We start from the raw sequence: 20,434 nt of genomic DNA, 5'->3' as shown, positions 1-20,434 counted from the left end.
TAGATATACACGTACTTGTCATCGATGCCTCTATGCAGTCTGTATAACTGTAATATATTCGCATTCCAAAGTAGGAAACTGACTCATTTCACCACACGGTCTTATCAGTCATACGCAAAACCACTGAATCGTTTCTCTAGTTGTCTGTGCAGAGTGAGAAGAGTCCACGTGTGGATCTTTCTTTCAGGATTTGCTCGAATTGGGTTAAACTCTCGTGTGTAAAAAAAAAACAGATGTACATTCACAGTGGTCTTCGAATCAGGAAAAACAAACAGAAAGAAAGTTGAGCAAACTTTAAAAGTTGAGTCACCATCAAGGAGTAAATTTATACCATTGAAACCAAAATCTGCTTGGGATATTCAGAAGCGTGGATACACAAAAGTAACTTAAAAAACGCATCGTCGACCGCAATAGAAATTTTTTTGAAAACAGTCAGCGTCGCTCTTACCTCAAGAAGGGCATTGGTGTGATCCATCCTCCGCTTACGGCACCTGGCTGCTGCCATTTTGTTCCTCTCACGTCTAACCTGTCTGCGTTCCTCCTCTTCAGGACTCATACCGACAGTCCTAGTAGGTCTCCTTCCGCCCATGTTGCGCCTGGTCTGCTGCGGCTGATTCGGCGACTGGTTGTTACTCGTCCGAGTCGGAGACTGTTGTTGATTATCGACAACAGGAACAAGCAGCCCGTTGGGGTTTACTTGTTGCTGATTAAGGTTGTTGTTGTTGTTGTTATTATGATTGTGATGAAGACCCGGGTTTTGAGTTTGCGCCGGGGTTGGCTGCGAAGGTTCTACCAAAGGCGGTACAAATCCAGCCTCTCGGCTGTGAGATGCAGACTCGCTTGGGAGTTCGAAAAACTGCTCTATACTGCGCAGCGTTGTAGGTGTCAGCGTTGGTGTTGTTCTTGTCGGTACTCCGCTGTGAAGACCGTCGTGCGATACGAGCTGCAATCAAAAAAGGAAAAAATTAATTTTATTTTCTATAAAGTATTTCATCTATTCTCACTTTCCTCATTTTTTTTTGTTCTTTCTTAAAATCAATTATGATTTCAACAATGCATTCATAGGTATATATATAAATATATCAGTGATGCACGCATCACTTGATTCTTATTGTCATTATTATTATTTATTACATATATGTATATAGTATGTAGATATAAAATTTATACGTGCATTACGTATAAAGATAAGTTATCAATCAACCAAAAGCATACATATACATACATACATACATACATACATACATACATACATATATATATATATATATGAAGACTAAATATATTATATATATATATACGTATAATCGCATACGGATGTTAAATTTATCATTGACGTTATTTCAATTGAACGTCTCCTGGAAACAAGCTGCGGTATTATATACGACGAATTGTTGCTTCACCAATGCATAATATCATGTTTCGAAAATTACCCATTGTTAGCTCACAAGTCAGGGATTTAAATTCTATGTATCGATTAGTATTGCGTTGTACAAATTGTAGATTCGGAAAATATTTAGAACGTTTTCGACACGCATAATAATACCAAGAAGAATCGCTTCATTAGCGTTTATTTTTTCACTCGATTCCTTTTGAGAGAGGAAAAGAGAAAACAAAAAAAGTGTAACCCAAATGCCGATTCAAAATCTCCTTCAAACATTGCAGAGATGGAAACGATGTCGAAGAAGCAAAGCCCCGCAGAAGTCTCGCAAATGCGTTTATATCCCTCTAACTGTTTCTCTCCTCTCGCTCTCTCTATAAATAAACACACACACGCACACACACACACACTGGCGCATACGTGGTAAATATATTATGTACATCCATCCTTCGATACACTAGTAATTTTCTGCCTCGGAAACGAAGGAGAAACTAAGACCTCTACTCTTCTGTTCTCTCCACTCCTCACCTCTCCTCTCCTCTTTCAATCTCGTTCGTTTTGCACCATAGTATCTTTGTTTTTGCAATTCACCGATCATGCAAAAGTTTCCTGCTCCCTCTCTTTCTCTATCTGCCTGCGTTCATAGCATTTAGTCGAGCATTTAGTTAACGTATGTACGCATGTTGTTTGTGCCGAGTTTACGCGTTTATTTTTAGTATCACTTTGTTATTTCGTTTCAAATTCTAGTCATCATCATCATCATCATCATCATCATCATCATCATCATCATCATCATCATCATCATCATCATCATAATCATTATCGTCATCGTAATCTTTATCATCGTCCATATTTTATGATTGTTGTTATACCTGGTGATAGAAGAGTTCCTGAGCAAGAATATTTGCGATGTCAACCGGATCCATGGCGGCCATTTTGTTCGATTTTTTTATTTTCTTTGTTCAGGTTAAATTCGATTAAATAAATAAATATATATATATACATATATATATATATATACGATTCGTTTTTAATTTCTTTTTGTGTCTTTCAACTGTTATAATACTATAACATTATCTTCGTCGTTCTGCAATATGTGTACGTATATTATAGAAGTTTGTTGAGAAAAAATAAAAAAGAAAACTATTCGTTGATAAATAACTGACAATAAATGCCAATGAGAAAACACAATGGTAGAATTGATAAAAATTGAAGAGAATGAGGGGGAAAAAAAAATAAGAAACGGTAAAGATAATACTATTTCCGACTAAAGATTGCTTAATACTTTCGTAACTGTATGAGGAAGTTTCGAATTGATACAAGAATGAAAAACAAAAATTCAAATCAAAGAAATTACAGATCGTTCGTTCGTTGTTTTATTTTTGTTTTTATCGTCGTGCGAATTATTCCGCGAGGCGTAAAACGACGGAACCGTGAGTTAGATTATATTAGCGGAGACGGTTTTCCTCCTCTTCCTCCTCTTCTTCCTTTTCTTTTTCCTCTTATATATCCTCGAGATGTGACGTGTTTGTATACGATATATTATTAAAAGCAAACTACTACCGTCTTCCGTCGACGCCTGCCTCTATAAAACTGAAACCCCCGACACCGTGGCTAGGTAGCCAAAAATCGCCGTCGACGTCGACGACGTCGCAGCAGCAACATCGGCGGCAACGACGTCGACGACGAGGATCTCGCAACGCTTTTACCTACCACCACCACCGACTACCAAAGTTGTTTTACATTATACACATAGGTGCGTGTATATATAAAGACGCTCTCTTCTTCTCGCCATTCGCGCGCTGTTCGCGCTAGCCAAGCATTTCGTGGTGGACGAAAATAACTTTTCGAATTTTCCACACACACACACACACACGCACGCACGCACGCACGCACGCACGCACGGAACGTACCTGCTCCTCCCCCTCCTTTCCCCCACCGTTGCCACCTTCCGCAATCTGCATCAACTCGTCTTTTTCTCACCTCTCTCGTTACGGATATATATAATACAACGATTTGAATAAACTCAAATATTGGGGTTATTGAAGTCAGTGTAACGTTATTACAACGATGCACATGTGTAGAAAAAATCTTTACTTCGCGACATTGAAAATTGTTTGAAATTTAAAGATATCATACGAAACCGAACGTACTCGTATTTTTCAAAAGTCAACTCGTGCTTGAAAGTAATTTTAAAATTACAAAATAATGAATTCTTTCGTGAAATTGGCGTAAGTTATAATATAATGGCAAAACATGTTTTCATATTTTTAATAAAAATTTACCCATTTCAAAGTCACTATAAAACAGCAAAATAGTTACTTCCCCCCAAATGTTTAGTTACACGCCTACGTTACTTACTAACTTCAGCAGCCTAATTATATCAAGCTTACTCAGTTTCATTTATTTCCTCCTAATCATCGTTCTCCCAAATTCTCGCTATAATTTTATCTCTTTAGAATAAATAACCCTGAGAAGAGGTTACATATTTCTTTTTACGTATCATTTGTGTCTACTTATCAGATTTCAAAAAATTACGAAAAAAAAAATCCACAAAGCGGCAGCGTGAAGCAAAATAAAAAAAATGAAATAAAAGCAACTCATTGTCAGTGATTTGGCTAACTTTGATGAACCAGCATATAAACTTCTCGCTCGAATGCATTTCGAACTCATAAAACATCAACAAATGGTAATTAAGATTTTTTCTAAATTGTGTTATTCACAAATAACTTGTAAACTGTTGGACAAATGAAATTCAAAATTTATAGTCAGTATTAAAACTAAAAAAAGTCACTTCCATTGAGACTAAATATCATCAAAACCCGTTGATTCGTAGAACTTTTGTTTCTTTCCCGGATATTTTTATTGAAATAACTTGAAAACTACGTGACGAGTGACATCCAAAATTTAGTCAATTCCGGACTAAGAAGGACCGCGACGATCGAGACCAAAGTCACAAAAATCCTTCGATCCATCTCGAATATATGATCGTTTATTTTTATTCTTTAATACATTCATTCTAATAACTTGAGAAACTACCGAACCAATCAGACCAAAAATCTAATCAGTTCTGAGTGAAACAAAGACCGGTCGATCGAAGTCAAGATAATTCAACACACACACCTAAAGAAGCGTCTATCCGAAAACGATCGGAAGTGATTATGTAGGCCTTAAGAAAACAAAAAAAACTTTAATATCTCTGATAAAAACTTGACTTTAAAATTAATTCTCAGAATGATTAATATAACCTACTCCTTCTCTCTCTTTTTGCAGTTCAACAAAAAGAAAGACGGCAAAAAGATTATATAATAATATATGAGGGACAAAAAAAAAAAAAAAAAAAAGGATAGAAAGTACGGCAACGACGGAAGCTGATAAAGGAAGTTGTGTGTATATGCGGCACAAAATGATAAAATGCGCAAGTATTAATGCTGTGTATATATGTAGGTGTAGGTACGTATCTATATGTATAATACATCCGATTCGTTATTCCGTACAGGAAAACCGACATCGCGAGAGAAAAAGAGAGAGAGAGAGCTAGCTTGCGATAGTTTCATTGCAGTCGTCTCTGCCATCAAGCGACGGGGTTTTTCCTCACACGCATCCACATACGTAAATGTTGATGGCGATGCATGCGTGCGTGCAGGCACACGTGCACGCATTTTAAACCGCGTATGTTTCACCAGACGATATATTATATATAGTAGTTTGTGCCTGTCGGTGCCTGCCGTATAATCGCACACCACCCGTGTCTATAATATAGGTATATATTCATAGGTATCCACTATTTTCTTATTTTAACAATGATTTTTAAGGAACTAAAATTGCTAAATATCAGTATGTCTCGTTTTATTACGGTTCAATTACTGAATTTCAAACAGTTGAAAAACATTGTGAAATAACGCTCATTCCTCAACATGAATCGTTACGATAACGTTACTAACTTCGAAATGATCGATTTTCACAAAAGCGCAAATCTGACACCATCGTCTAAATTTGTCTCATTGATAAAAATATTGATAAAAAAAAAAAAAAAAGAATAATAGTAATTACATTGTTTCATTTTATTTCTTCTCTTTTTGTCCGCGTTCCAGTGCATAGGTGAGAAATATATTATCTATTATCTATCTGTGTCAGGTATGTTGCATACATACATATATATATATACACACATATACACACACACACACCATATACGTATATCTGCGCAGTCCAGATTAGGTTAGGTTTATAGGTTAGGTTAGAAATAAATGCGCGGCTGACAATAAGTAGCAATCAATCAATCCGATCCAACACTTTTTACGCTCACTACATAAATACGTCAGGCGGCTTATGCATGCAGATGCGCAGACGGTATAGGAATACGAGTGTACACATCTCTCAAGTTTACCTGTAACAATTCATCGTTTGCACGTAACGCAACGCAACACCTACCCAATAACGTTATATACGTATTCCTGGAGATAAGAAAGACTTTTCTTTTATACGTGTGCGTGTACAACTGCAGCAGATATATGCATGTGTTTATGTGTGTATATATATACATATATACGTATGTACATATTGCATCTCTTTGTTTTACGACTATTGTTATTATAGGTGTGTACTGCGTACCTACATACCATACGCATGTATATAATAATGATGTAGGTATGTATGTATATAAATAATCGCGTTCGTTGTCCTCATATATATTGTTATTGTATATAAACATAGCGCGCAAGTGGCAACGACTAAAGAAAGATGCAAGATTCGGTGCATCGGAAAGACAAAAAAAAGATACCCAACAGCAAAAAGTCACAATCAATGTAAACGGTACAAACTGTTGTTCGGTTTATTCCAGTATACGAAAGCGAAACGTGAGTTGATTTAGTCTTTTATATACGAATAAAAAGAACTTCTTGTTCCGGCACGCGTGGATGAAAAAAGTTGATTTGAGTGCTGAAATAAATACCTGTGAAAGAAGATCGCTGTGGTTCAATTTTAAAAGGCTTCTGTATTCCGTATCTGATATACAGGGCTCTGCTTTGACGATAATTTTTCAACTTTTCCGATTCGCGCAAAGCAAAGAAAAAATAAATGAAAATCTCTTCCGAGCCATCCTGTAACGTGTAATTTGGCTAATTTAAGTAATCAACATTCGAGCATCGGCGCAACGAGTAAAGAGGTGAGGAATGATTTTGTCAGTTAATGAGATCCGGCGACCGAATGGTGAATGATGTACCTACAAGGATACTAGTACACGGAGAGCGTTGAATCGCGAGACGGGAAATGACCGAAAATGTCATACCAAGATCATCGGTACAATCAACCCGTATTGTATTATACAGGCAAACATCACGGCACGCCGTGTGTAGGTGTATCAACACATGCTTGACACATATGCGTGCAATGCGAGAGCGTGTCTGTAATATATCCATCTCTCTCGCTATCTCACCACCACTCTCTCCTTCGCACATACTTTTTTTCCTCTCGTTCGTTGAACAGAGGCGTTTGCACGAGCATACATACATGCATAAAAATTCAAGGTCGATTTTGCAGTAAACAAAATTCTGTTAGGTATAATATAATATGACCCGGCTGTATTCCATCTTCGGCCATACCACTCGCACCTAATAGACTTCGACGACGTTCGTTGCGTGGTGTGGGCATAAAAAAATATCGAAATCATGGACCGTACGACAATATTATCCGGAGTATTGCATACAACAATATACTTGAATAACAATAACGTATAAAGAATTATTCAATTTGCAATGACAACGTATCGCAAAAGAAATTAAGGGCAAAAAAAAAATTAGAAGAAAAGAGAATATCGTAATTTTAAATGCGCGACGAATTTTTTCATCGATTTAGACCATGATAAATATTGTTTTAATAAATACAATGATTCGGAATTTCTTTTTCTTTTCCCCTTTGGTCACCGTGAATCCAAAGCAAACGAAAAGCTACGGGAACTACTTGACATTATAATACAACTACGCGATATTACAAAGTTTATCCGACAGCAGCACCTCCAACGCAAAACAACCGGCTTCTCTTATCGGTTTATCTAAACGCCCAACAGTGGCGACGGCGACCAAAGTTTTTCCTTCTGCATACATGTATAAAAAATACGTTCACATCTATTTAAACGCGTGTGCGATATGACGTTTATATTTCATACAGAACAACGATCGGAGTTTCGGTTGCACTCGTCACTTTCGTACTCCTCTAGCAAAATAAAGAAAGAAAAAAGATATCAAAGAAAACCGAAATAAAAGATTTTCCAAGATAAAGTCGAAATTCGATGAGAAAAAAAAAATTCAGAATCCCGAAGAATAAGGAGAGAGAAACAGGAGAAAGGAAGAAAGAAAGACGGTAGAACAACCAATCTTTGTTACACGATGCGAAATGAGAATAATGATTATTATAGTAACCACAATACCACGAGGCTGATCCAAAGATAATTTTCTTTGTGTGCTCTCGTATGTGCGTGTACGTGTGTGAAATAAATCGTCGTGTGGTCGTCGTCAGCTGCCTGTTCGTTATAAATCGGAACAAAAGATATCGTTTCATGCGATATGTAACTAAGCAAATCGACAACAAGACTGATAAATCGTTCACAAAATAAGGAAACAAAAAAGAGGAGAAAAACAACAGGATTTAAAGAAAATACGTAACACCTCTGATCCAATCCCCGATCGCAAAGTGTGAAAAAAAAAATTGCGATGAAAGAAAAAAAAAATAGACGGATGATATGGTAGAAAAATCTAGAAAATGTAACGATTCAACAACTTCGTCACCGCATTTTACGCGATATTAATAAAATATAATAGGTAAACAACAACACATGCCAAAAAACGGCATGTACGCGAAAGAATTATAATACACATGCGCGTACAAGTGATATGCATAGTAATATAGATGTACATATATTTCAAATAAAAATGCAACGCATTGCATTATTGTTGTTGCATCTCTTTGTCTCTCAGCAGAGTTTTTTTTTTCTTCCTCTTACTTGTCTTTCTTTTTTTTTTTTTTTTTCTGCTTCTTTCCCCCTAATACCCGTACAACAATGACGCAGTATTAACTCAACAAACAATACATACATCATCAAAGTACAAAGAGTAGACGTACACTATTGTCAACGTGTGTCAATCCAATTGGTAATAATATAATCCGTAACTCGAATGCAGACAACTGTTAATTGTCTGTGCTTATTTCCTTCCTTCCTTCCACTTCTTATTTCTTCTTCGCAGTACTGATTATTACGATTATTAATATTATGCTTATTATTATCATACGCGTCAAGTGATGTTATAAAAAATAGATTTTGTCAAATTGCAAAGACAAATTCACTCACTAACCGAGCGGTCACACGACACCACCACCGATTAATTGTAAAAAGTTCAGGAATAAGAAAAACGGTACGATGGGTTAAAAAAAAAAAAAAAATTGCTACAAATTTTGTTTTCCTCCTAATCGTACGTGATTGAACCGAAATAAAAAATCAAAAATTCCATCTTTTTTTTTCTTCACACATTAAAATCTGGTCCAATTTTTTTTTCTTTTATTGTCCCCCGTTTTTTTGTTATTGCTGACAAAACTGCAACGTGTATCATCCGACGACGCCTGTATGTACCTGCGCAACGATATGCCGAAGGTAGTAAAAAAGAGAAAATCGAGAGAAGAACCTCGCGCCGCCGTGACTCTAGTGACACTGACAGTAAGTCACAAGACTCACGGAGTTTCACGGTATCTCTCTCTCTCTCTCTCTCTCTCTATTCCTCTCGCTCTCACAGATTTCTCAGTCGGTGGGTTGCCTACTCGAGGTTTCTGTCATCGCGCTATCATCCCATGGTACAGTATAGGCATTAATGTGACTACAGCGCTGCTTATCTATCCGTATACATACATATACTATGCCCATAAACTACGCGTTCGATAGAACACGAATTTCAGGGGAAGCCCGCTTTCTTCTTTACTCATATCCCCCCCCCCCCCCCCTTCCCGAGCACCCGAAGCTCAGGTCGCCAGAAAAGAACAAATGCAAACGATTCGCCGCTTCGTCGTGACTCAGGCGTGTCGTCGTGTCGTTATTGGTCGATAGGTGCCGCACACAGAGAAACGCGCACGCGCCTTTTAACGGTCATCCTGGAACACCGAGTTACCGGGAAATTCAAACTTCGAACGTCGCCCGGGCGACAGTGAAACCACCGTCATCATCGTAAAGGAATTCTAGACCGTTCTGCCAACGCTTTGTCCAGATTCATTTGTAAATTATTGTGCTAAATTTTAAATAATTAGTTTTTAAATATTATACAGATAACGAAAGAAGAAGAAAAAGTTTTCCACGTCCGGGCAAAAAGTTGTGAAAGAAAATAAACCGATGACCTTGGATAAAGAAAGTGAAGTCCAAAGAAAAATACACGTGCAAAGGCCATCGCATAAGACTGTTACATTTGTTAGGCATCTTGCAGTTTTCGCGATAGGAGAAAGAGAGACTTGAAGTGAAGTATTTAAACTTCGAAAGAGAAAGGCGAAGAAAAAAATAAATAAAAGAAATTGCATTCCCGAGGTGATGTACGTGCTTTTAAGTAGACTGTTTCCATCAATTCCCTCAAATTTAAATTGCGCATGATTTCACAATCGAGTTCACGTATTGCGTCACACACATAAGTCTGATGTTAGCAACGTTGACGTAACGACGCAACATCAAGGTGGTAAAAAACCGTTATTGCACAATGTTAGAATGACTTCAAAGAAGTTGGCTTTTCAAAATAAGGGTATATTTTCTTTATCACGGTTTACTAAATTTCACATACTCCTGAAGGTGTGAAGTAACGATTGTTCCCAACACGCATAGTTACAGTAACGTTGCTAACTTCATCCTCGTCAACACAAATTAAGTCGCTACTTATAAATCATAAATTCGTGAAACCGTATCCGATGAATATGGATATCGATACTGCAAGCATAAATGAATGGAAAATTCGTGGAGAAAATCGTGTATATCAGTAATACTTGTATAAAAAAAAAATTATTTGATTCAATTAAATGTGCTACTCTCTCCATTGTTCAACAACAACGTGTAGGTATATTTCAGCGTACCTCGTACCTAACTCGGTTCGACTAGGGACTGGATCAACGTCGTCACGACGGTCGTATTTGGTACGATCTACAATGCCAAGACACCCGATATACCTACGCATTATAATATCAAAGCGTATAATATACGCTGGAGCAAAATAAAAGAAAAAGAAACACCGAGAGTACCGGATAAGGTAAAGTGGTGGTCCTCGTTCCGAAAAAAAGGGTGTTTCAAGACGTCTGCAACCCCTCAAACAAAGAACAAAGACTTCCTTCAAGTATATAAGACGAACAAACAAGATCCTCTTATTCTCTTCTCCAGCGATAATTTCTCTTTCCAGCATATTACAGGGTGGCCAAAAATTTTTGGACAACCGAAAAATTCCACGACAACATTTCCAGGTTTTCCCTGATATTTTACCAGTTCTGGTAAGTTGATACAAACTTAAATCGTTTGGCTCATTAACTCTTTATATTCGATTCAAATACCAATTCGAATTGAAGAAAAATTTAATGCACCTCAAAAGTCGGTTTAAGCCAATTCGTTTCCTCTACGAGCAAAAAGTAAACTTTTCCTGCGTCAAAAAATCATTTCTAATTACCATGACAGACAACTAATATTGTCAATTTTTTTCATAACCGAATCAAAAATCTCCGCACAATTCCAGATTTTCCACGACCCCATTCAAATTCCTTAACATTTCCATGTTTTCCATATTTTCCAGATGTGTGACTACCCTGTATTAAAAACACGATTGTAACAACGCTGTGCAGGCGCGACCGTTTCATGATATAGCTCAAGTTCCAACTAGATGTGGTAGAAATAAAAAAAAATAATTAAATAAAACAAGACGACGACGACGACGGTGAGGATGACGAGGACCGATACAGAAGTGGTTGACTACAAAGAAGTACGGAAAAGCGACTTGTACACCACACGGAGTGTCTCTCATACCTTCGTCGTCGTCGTTACAATCCTATCGTAACGACAAAGGAAGGTGAACGGACGCGGACCGTATGTGACACGATTATTATACCGTGCAACATAGCCGTAACCAAGGATTCTAACTCAACCTAGATATATAAATAAATTAATCAATGCACGAGGCTTAAATATACCCGCCAAAAAAAATTTTTAAATTTGTTCCATCCAACTTTAGTGGAATTATTTTTTGGAACTCGGTATGTACAACTTTTACCACAATGATGCATATATGCATGTGCCACTGTTATTCTATGAATATTTAATTAGGAAGTACGTGTCGGTGGCGTTGCTTGCAGGTTCGAACAAGCACCGCGCAACAGTATAATAACGAGGTTGTGCTAGGAATGGTTGGGTTCATGCGTGTATGCGTGCATGTACGAAAGTGGCGACAAGGACGTTACCAAGCCTCGCCCGAGCTACGATCGCCAAAAACTCTCCATCGCTCATCGGCTCGTTCTTCGAAAAGATTTACCGTTCGGTGAAATCGGCAGCACGATATCTGCATCACCGCGCGATGGTGGTGGTGGTGGTGGTGGATCAGTTTCAAGGCCGTTCTGCATACAATGTATAATAAACTGACGTGACTTTAAGCCAAACGGATTAAACATTCCAAAGTTTTTCTTTTCCTTCTTTCATCATTTCCGTTGTAGAAATTTACATCAAATAAAAAAACGAAATAAACATGTATACATAATATAGTATGATGTAACACACATGCAAGATTGAACAAGAATTGAGAGCGATATAAAAAGAGAAAAAACAACTTGAATGTTCAATATGAACAATACAAATCAGAATCAAGTTTGTAACGTTATTGTAATGACGCGTCGTCGGAAAAACTCGGTTATTTTTCAACTTTAGTGGATTACCTGAAATTCAGGAATCCGTTGATAAAGCACGAAGAAACTCAGTTGTTGTCAATTCGACTTATTCAGATCCAAAGTAGCAATTTTTTTCTCAACGTGCCGATACGGTAATGTTACTATCTTAAGTCACGTAACAATTAGAGCAGCATATAACAATACGATGTAGTAGTAATAAAAAAGAAAAAAAATGAAAATCAGCCGACAAAGTGTTGATAAATACTAGGATACGTCATCCATGTCACGTGCAATATCGATAATATGAGTCGGCTCTTTTATCACGCTTGTTTGCCCGTTTTACCGTATAGACACGTCTATTGTATCCGAACGATTAACAGACATTGCATATATACACCTATATCCACACTCCAATGTCCATGTCCATATGCACGTAGCGTACGATTCAGAGAAATGCACACCTGACACCTGCACAGGCTTTTCATATTCCGATTTGGTATACCTGTCACAGAATGCGCGGTGTTTGTTCCGTTCTACAACGAGCATAAGACACAATAAATGTTTGTACACAGTTGTGAAATTTATCCATCGATATTAATTGTATACTAAAGCACAAACGCATAATCTTGTACAATTCGTTGCGATTAATGCGACAAAGTGAGGAAACAATCACACCAACAATAATAAAAAAAAAACAATAAAAAGTTGGAAAAATGAAAGGCGGAACAGCAAAGAACAAGGAAAAATCCGGAAATTTCGCTCACCTACATTCAAGGCTGTAGTATCGAAGGCGATACCGAAAGTGGAATAACCCTTAGATTGAAACGCGTTTCTTACACCTCGTTATAAGTTTATAACCTGTTCGTATTCGACTCTCTACCTGTTGCAACATCCCGTGCAATAATAAAACGTGTATTAAAGTTTAAAAAAAAATTAATAAAAAACGAATAACCGCGTCACCAATGTTTTTGGTTTGAGCTATCGGGAATAGACAATTACCCACAATACCGCGTACCTAACTAACCTAACCTTACGTTAACGGTTACCTCGAGCCTAAATCTATACACCACACTACATTATGCGGCATGTTTCGGGACGACGCGCCGTCGCGGCGACGTCGATGACTGATACCGGTCCCTTTTTCAAGTTCTCAACCTTCCAAGTAGGTGCATACATACACCTTCCACGTGTATCCATGTACATAGACCCCGAGTTATGCACGCTACAATGTATGTGTGTATACCAGATCGGAAATGCTTCAACGATGACGTCACGGAGCAGGAATCTGTGGGTGGCGTCGTTTTAACCACCGTCGCCTCTCTTCTTCGCTCCGAGCGATTTCGCAATTATGTATACATACATATTATAATATACGTAGAAGAAAGTAAAGAAACGGAAAGAAAAGAAAAGAAGGTAAGCTGCACTAACGATTGAAACAATGATCTGGATATTGGGAAAATGTCCTCATGACGTCAGAGAGCCTGGTCGTCATCGGCGCCATTTTATCAACACATAACCCAAGTACTTAATTTTAACGGAGGGTAAATCGTAATTTTCGGAATTTTCAATCATTCGTGTCTCGCATAAATTGATTAAACATAATCGATAATGTACCTTTTCTACTATCGACAGGCGAAAAAACACGGTCAACGGCAAGCTGTCGTCAGCCTGGTTGCATTAGTTTGATTGTTTTCCACCAGATGATGCGAATTACAAAGGGTCGATAACGGTAATTTGAAAATTATTAAAGACAATAATTAACGATGACTACATACAAACGTCGAAACGATGCATTTCAAAGACAAACACATTGCATGTGCGCATAGCCCGATTATTATTAAACACCAAAATGATGAATAATAATACGTGCATATATACATAATATACGGATAGATTAAAAATATTGCTCGATATTAATATTAGCTCATTTCGTGTAGAGAGTAAGAAAACAAAAAGCGACAGAAGCTGCCAGGAATGTTGTATTTAAAAAGGAGAATAGTAAACCGGTGCTGTAGTATAATAAATGAGGGGGGAGACGAGAAGCAGAAGAGAGAGCAAGAGAGGGAGAGAGCGAGACAGAGAAATATCAGAGACGAAGAATTACTATGACGCGCTCTTACGACGCGATGACGTCACATTCGTCTTCGTTTTCCGAAGGTCGCTGCTTCGACAATGAGATAGTCGGTATAAAATAATAACCAAGGATGGTCGTGATTTTATCTTCCAAGTTATTGGTCAAAGTATGTACAGTGTACACAAGTACCATAAAATATGTGTACATGAATATAATATAAAATATTGCAACCCACATTCGCGTTCAGTTTTTAACTTTCAAGCTGACCTAACTAGCTAAACATTTTTGCTGGAATTCTTATCGATTCTACAACTGATAAATAAGGATTTCGATTTTCTTTTTTTCTCTTCTACTTTTTGTTTTCCGCAAGTAAATACGATAATCTGACAATGGCAAAGAGAAATAAGATTAAAAAAAAAAAAGAACGTAGGCATGTACACGGATTTCATTACGGTCACGCAATTATCATACCTATGTATACAGATAATAATACGAAAATATAAAATATATCATGTAACCTGCATTGGTGTCGTATTTATGCTGTATATAGTAGAGTATAGTTCCGGTTGTAACAGATTTTTTTTGGATATACATAGGTATATATACGTAAACGTGTGCTGCTCGAATGACGTAAATAATTAGGAAATTCACTTTCACCGATTCAATTCGAGATCCTGGTTTGTGTGTTCATTTTCTGCACAATTCTCTACGTGGCAATGATAATATGCTACTTATGCAACCTGATATCTCGACTAAACGACACGACTGCATTGACAGCCATTAATGTGTATTACGTATTTTTATATGTGATCGTGAAATTTTCTATCTCAAGCAGCCTGCAGGATAAACAGCAGAAAAAATAATTAAATAAATCTGTGATTGTAAATCCTTTTTACCCAAACATTTTCAATTTTTCATGATGAAATATTCAACATTGCATACACAAAAAAAAAAATTTATACATATATACATACCCCACAAATTGGTGTATACAATTTTTTTTTTTTTAATTATCGGCAACCCTTAATAGTGCGATAAAGCATTGAAATTTAGAGGATCGTCGTTTTTTAACTGTTAAATTAAGATTTTTCAGCTTGGGAGTATAAGCAATATCGTATTTTTTTTTTTTTTGCACGGTCAATCCAATTTGTATGTGTATATGTACATATATATCTGTTTTCTCTCAGCATTCTCTGTTCAGGGGGCAAATCCGAGAATCTTTATTTTAAATAACCGCGACTAACCGGCGACCCGTTGTCGCGAACGTTTCCAGGTATACATGAGTGAAAAATGTGATAAATAATGGCGCCAATACGCATACATAGACACACAAGTATAAAGTGGTTGGTTAACGTTTCTCGGTATTCCGTCTCTCTCTCTCTCTCTCTTCGTCTCATATACAACATAAGTGATACATTTGCATACTTTAACTAGAATTCATTCGTATTATATATACAGTATCACACGACGACCTACGGTTGCCGGATATAATTTTTTCGTTTCTCTGAAAAACCTTTTTCTCTTTTAATGCATATTCCATTGGTTCTTCTTATTATTGCATACGTACAACATAAAACGCTTCACGCTCAAGTGCAGAGACTGTTTCAAGAGTGTGTATACAGTATAATGTCTGTAATACAGCGAAATCCGCCAAAGTATGTTTACCTATATAATAATTTAACGGCTGGTTGCTTATTATCTCCTCGACAGCACGATTTGTTAAAAGAGTACCGGGAATTGACGTAAGTGTACATTTTCATTCATAAATCGATCGATGAGTCATATTTATAATACCTATATATACATATCGCTGATATTTATATTCACGAATCGAGATGATAAAAATAATATTTTATCACATGTATATACATTGCATTGAAAAATAGAAAAGTAAATATTAGAAATAGAAATAGGAGTGACAATGACATTTTTTCGTTGGCATTAGAATATTTTTCGCGCCTCGAGTTGAAACATGTATTTTTATATATTTGTACAACTGAATCTCGTGAATTTCTTTTTCTCGTTATTGTTGCGATTACGTACATCTGAGTAAATTGTGTCACGAAGAGGCTTTTTTTAAAAAAATATCTCTTAGCGTTTCAAATACCGTTAATTATTATACACACAAGATAATATGATGCACGTGAAAAAAAAAAGAAGAATCTAATCGAAAGACAGTTTTTAATCCTTCGTCGTCGATACGTCTGAATATTACGCGTAAATTTCTGTTCGTCAAAATTTCACCAGGAAATTCTCGAATTCAAATTATAACCGTCACCGTGTATTATTATTTATTATTATTACAAATTGTTCATCAAAACGATAGCAATTTTTAACGACATATTAATTTATTTTACGCCATGTTAAACAGCTACTGTTATTATTCCTCGTCGTCGGCGAATCATTCCGTACACATACCTATATACAGTAATAATAAATATATTTCAACCTAACTCACACACACAGAGGCACGTACATATTACGTACGTACTTGTATAATTGGCGGAGGTTAACAAGAGCCAACTCCCAACTTCCGGTCAGATTTCTCAACATTTTTCTTATTTATTTTTCTTTTATTACATCATCAACGTTGCAACTAATTTATACCCATCAAAAAATACAATTCAAACATGATCTTCGTCGTGGTATTGAAGAAGAAACCGATTTCTGCATGTGTGTACGGAAAAAAAAAAATAAATAAAAAACAAATTGAAAAACCGAAATTGAGATGAAATTTAAGCCTCGCGAGATTGTGAAAATTATAATAAACGGGAAACACGAATCGTATCGTACTTGTAATATGTATAATGTTTTATATTTTAGTCACGCGGTTTTCGCGATACGATATGCATAAGTGTAATTTATATAAATTTGTACATCATACCTGAACCGCACACTCGTCAGTTTGTAGGTAAGTATGTAATAACGAAATGCGTCGAGTCATTATTATCAGAGTCGATGATAACGACACGTCTCGAGGTGATTACGTACGAGTGTAATAATAATAATTATTGCGCGATTTGATCATCCAATCGCAATATTACACACGCTCATGTGACTGTGTACAAGAGAATCGACTTTGAAAACATTCGCTGTTCAGTTTCTTCAATAAAAATAAGATAATAAGAATAGTGAAAAATTGGATGTGTGATAAAACAAAAAAATCGAAGCCTACACGTAAAGGTACTATACTCCGAACACAACGGATATACCTAGACTTGTGTCATTGTCAAGGTGACGACGCATGTATAACGATTTCTAAAACTCGACACCGTAAGTAGGTTTAACGTATAGTTTCGCGATACGTATGTAAGCCACCTATGAATGATCGAAACTTTCAAAATTTTCGCGAAAACTTTGAAGAGGAAAAAAAAAAAAAAACATGAGAGCTGTCATGGGACAGCCGGTACGAACGAAGTTCCTTACGCTATATTACTGCTCATTGAATAAATTAAGAACGTTTAATTGAAGAATAATTAAATGAAAAATCAAATATATGAAGGAATGGTAATAAAATCGTACGAATGTGTTTTTGAAAGATATAAAAAGAAAGAGAGGCAAAGTATAGACGTACGCTGTGAGAGAGCGCGCTGCGGCCCAAAGTATAGTTGTACGCTGTAGGAGAGAGAAAGAGGGGCGAAGTATAGTCGTGCGCTGTGAGTGAGAGAGACCGCTGCTGCCGTCTCCCACCCCAAGCGCTGAGACAGAGAGAGAGAGCGCGCGCACACGCTGGAATAGAGAGAGAGAGAGAGAGAGAGGGAGATCGCGCGCACTATAGCAAACGAGCACTATAGCCAAAAAGTGTCGGTTTTTTGGTGTCGTTTTTTTCCGCCTAGCCCCTACGGTGAACGAGCGATAAGGAACTTCGTTCCAAAAAGTGGGAGACACGATAGCTGCGATGTTAAACAAAGGGCAATAATAACAATATGTAAAAGTACGTACGGAGTAAAAACACAAGTTAGCGTGGACGTACGATAATATGCGAGAAATTGATACTGTATTAGCTCACCATGGCTTTCTCTTCTTTGGTCAATTGCCAGTGATCAAATGTGCTGCTGTTTAAATATGTCTTCGACATAATCGCCCCGTTTGAATTCAAAGGCGGAGAAGGTGGCGGCGGATACATCGAAAACATCGTGTAGTTGTGATCCTCGATGGCTGTGTCAACGTCGTAAAAACCGGCGCTCGGAACACGTTGCGTCATTTGTAACAACGGTTACTTACACGTAATTGCACGTATATTATAATAATGACAATAACAGTGAAAATGGGTCCAATTTGGAAATTTTATTGTCCAAACGTAAACGTGTCAAATGCAGATGATAACATTCGCCACTGTAATATGATCGTTTCGTTTTCTCAACCACTATCCACCGATCGATTTCGATAAAGAAATATCACGTGACTTCTTCCTTCCTTCTTCTCCTTTTCCTCAATTTAAAACTTTCTTGTCGTAAATGCTGCTTGTTCCGCGATGTTGAATATAAACTCTTGCTCGATCGGATAATGTACGTATGTGTAACAATCAACTATTTTTCCATGAAATAAGCACAATGATTTCCAAGCACCGATATTACAGGCAGTCGTTAATGATTCACCAACGTGTTTGAAGATTCGAACGACCGACGTACGAGTTTAATATCTAACAACGTCAGAGGAGTCAACACTTCTCGACACACACTCGGCTCTAATTCTCTCGAGCTTCCTATCAACAACAACGATAGGCTCTGGTTAACCGAATGAGCCGTTCAACGTTACGGTAACAACTCTATATACCAGAAGAAGTAGGAACACGACCAAGGAACGAGCGAGCGTCGAATACGTAGTAGAGGAGGGGGGAGGTGAACCACGTCATCCCCCCCCTTTGGCGATTGTCAAACCTCGGTGTGCATGCGCGTGTCTAGAATTTGCTCAAGCTGAGCGCCGTCGCTCTCCGCGTATCTGCGTGCTTCTGTGCGTGAGTTAAAAACGCGTGCCGTCGGATTGGCGGGAGATGACGTCATCCGCCATCTTGATAGCGTTTCGACTCGTCCGACCGGTAAACGGTTTTTTACGAAATTGTCCCGGTTGTGAACGGAAAATGAAGATAGACGGTGGGTAAAAAAAAAGCAAAAGAAAAAAAAAAATACTTTTCGAGGCACGCGCTGTTAATGCTCTGCGAAAACCGATTCTCGATTCTACGTATATCAGTTATTACACATACTTTTTATTCTTATAGATAATTAAAGCAGGCATTATATGACTCGTTGTCCAGTAAGCGTATAATATCGGTTCGATCGTATATCGCAACCACCCGTTGACAATTCTACGCAAATGAAATTTACCGTGGAATAACCAAAATCGTCAATGTTTCGACACAATTTCCCGGTACCTGTTGGAACTTTCGAACACTGATCGTTTCTCGGATTCTCCGTTTATAACCTATAATATATATATATCGACTTTATTTTTCACAACTTAATTGCTTCGTCACTTATGGGGGTGCCCTAGTCAATTTCGACGTTCCTACGTATACATACACATATTTATATCTCCAAATATCGAAGTCCACGTATCTCTAAGGCGAAAAATGGCTTGACAGCACCGTTCTACTCATACACAATTCTCAATCGAAACACTTCAATACATCTTTATGGTGATGCAGAAATAAAGAAATTACATAAATTCTACGAACTTACTATTTCGATATCGTAGGATACGTGCCATTTCTTTATTTTTGTATCAAATGAAAATCTGTCGGAGTATTTTTCTTTAGAATTGTGTATTGAATGGGGTTGTAAGCTCATTTTTACAAAACACACACACACACACAAACATACACAGAGAATGTAATTTGCCATTAACGAAATATCAGATAAAAAATCAATATTCCACTTCCCGTAATGTTTGTAATGTAGGACGCAAGTATGTACTTTAATTTTCCCTGAATAACAAATGAAAATTGTTTTATTATTTAAAATTTCATACACGATCATCCTCTCTATCTTTTCCTGTACAATATTACACATTACGTAAGTACCTACTTACCAACGTTACGCATTATCATGCTAACCGATCTTTGAACCGTTGCGGTTTGCTTCGCGTCATTGCTGATACAGTAG

At 37.2% G+C, this 20,434-nt stretch overlaps 1 protein-coding gene and 1 long non-coding RNA gene across 6 annotated transcripts in view; one reads left to right on the top strand and one right to left on the bottom strand.

The window, feature by feature from the left end:
* kay (transcription factor kayak) overlaps nucleotides 1-20,434 on the bottom strand; it is a 28,604-nt gene that overhangs the window by 3,121 nt on the left and 5,049 nt on the right. The window contains exons 1-3 of one of the 5 annotated variants that reach the window (XM_046636373.2): nucleotides 2,739-2,975; nucleotides 2,254-2,468; nucleotides 449-943 (exon numbers count right to left, since the gene is read on the bottom strand). In XM_046636373.2, coding sequence (XP_046492329.1) covers nucleotides 449-943; nucleotides 2,254-2,316 — 558 coding nt within the window. In that variant the 5' untranslated portion in view covers nucleotides 2,317-2,468; nucleotides 2,739-2,975. Of the gene's footprint in view, nucleotides 1-448; nucleotides 944-2,253; nucleotides 2,469-2,738; nucleotides 2,976-3,294; nucleotides 3,455-18,342; nucleotides 19,100-20,434 lie in introns of those variants that run through there. The other 4 variants (XM_046636374.2, XM_046636371.2, XM_046636375.2 and 1 more) reach the window with 4 other exon arrangements.
* On the top strand, nucleotides 10,348-12,850 carry LOC124223963 (uncharacterized). The gene is made up of 4 exons (XR_006884394.2): nucleotides 10,348-10,647; nucleotides 10,795-10,882; nucleotides 11,179-11,635; nucleotides 11,735-12,850. It is a non-coding gene; the product is annotated as an uncharacterized lncRNA (long non-coding RNA).

The sequence above is a fragment of the Neodiprion pinetum genome, chromosome 7 (genome assembly GCF_021155775.2).
Source record: "Neodiprion pinetum isolate iyNeoPine1 chromosome 7, iyNeoPine1.2, whole genome shotgun sequence".
NCBI classification, from domain to species: domain Eukaryota; kingdom Metazoa; phylum Arthropoda; class Insecta; order Hymenoptera; family Diprionidae; genus Neodiprion; species Neodiprion pinetum.
This window is presented reverse-complemented; position numbering and strand designations above follow the sequence as displayed.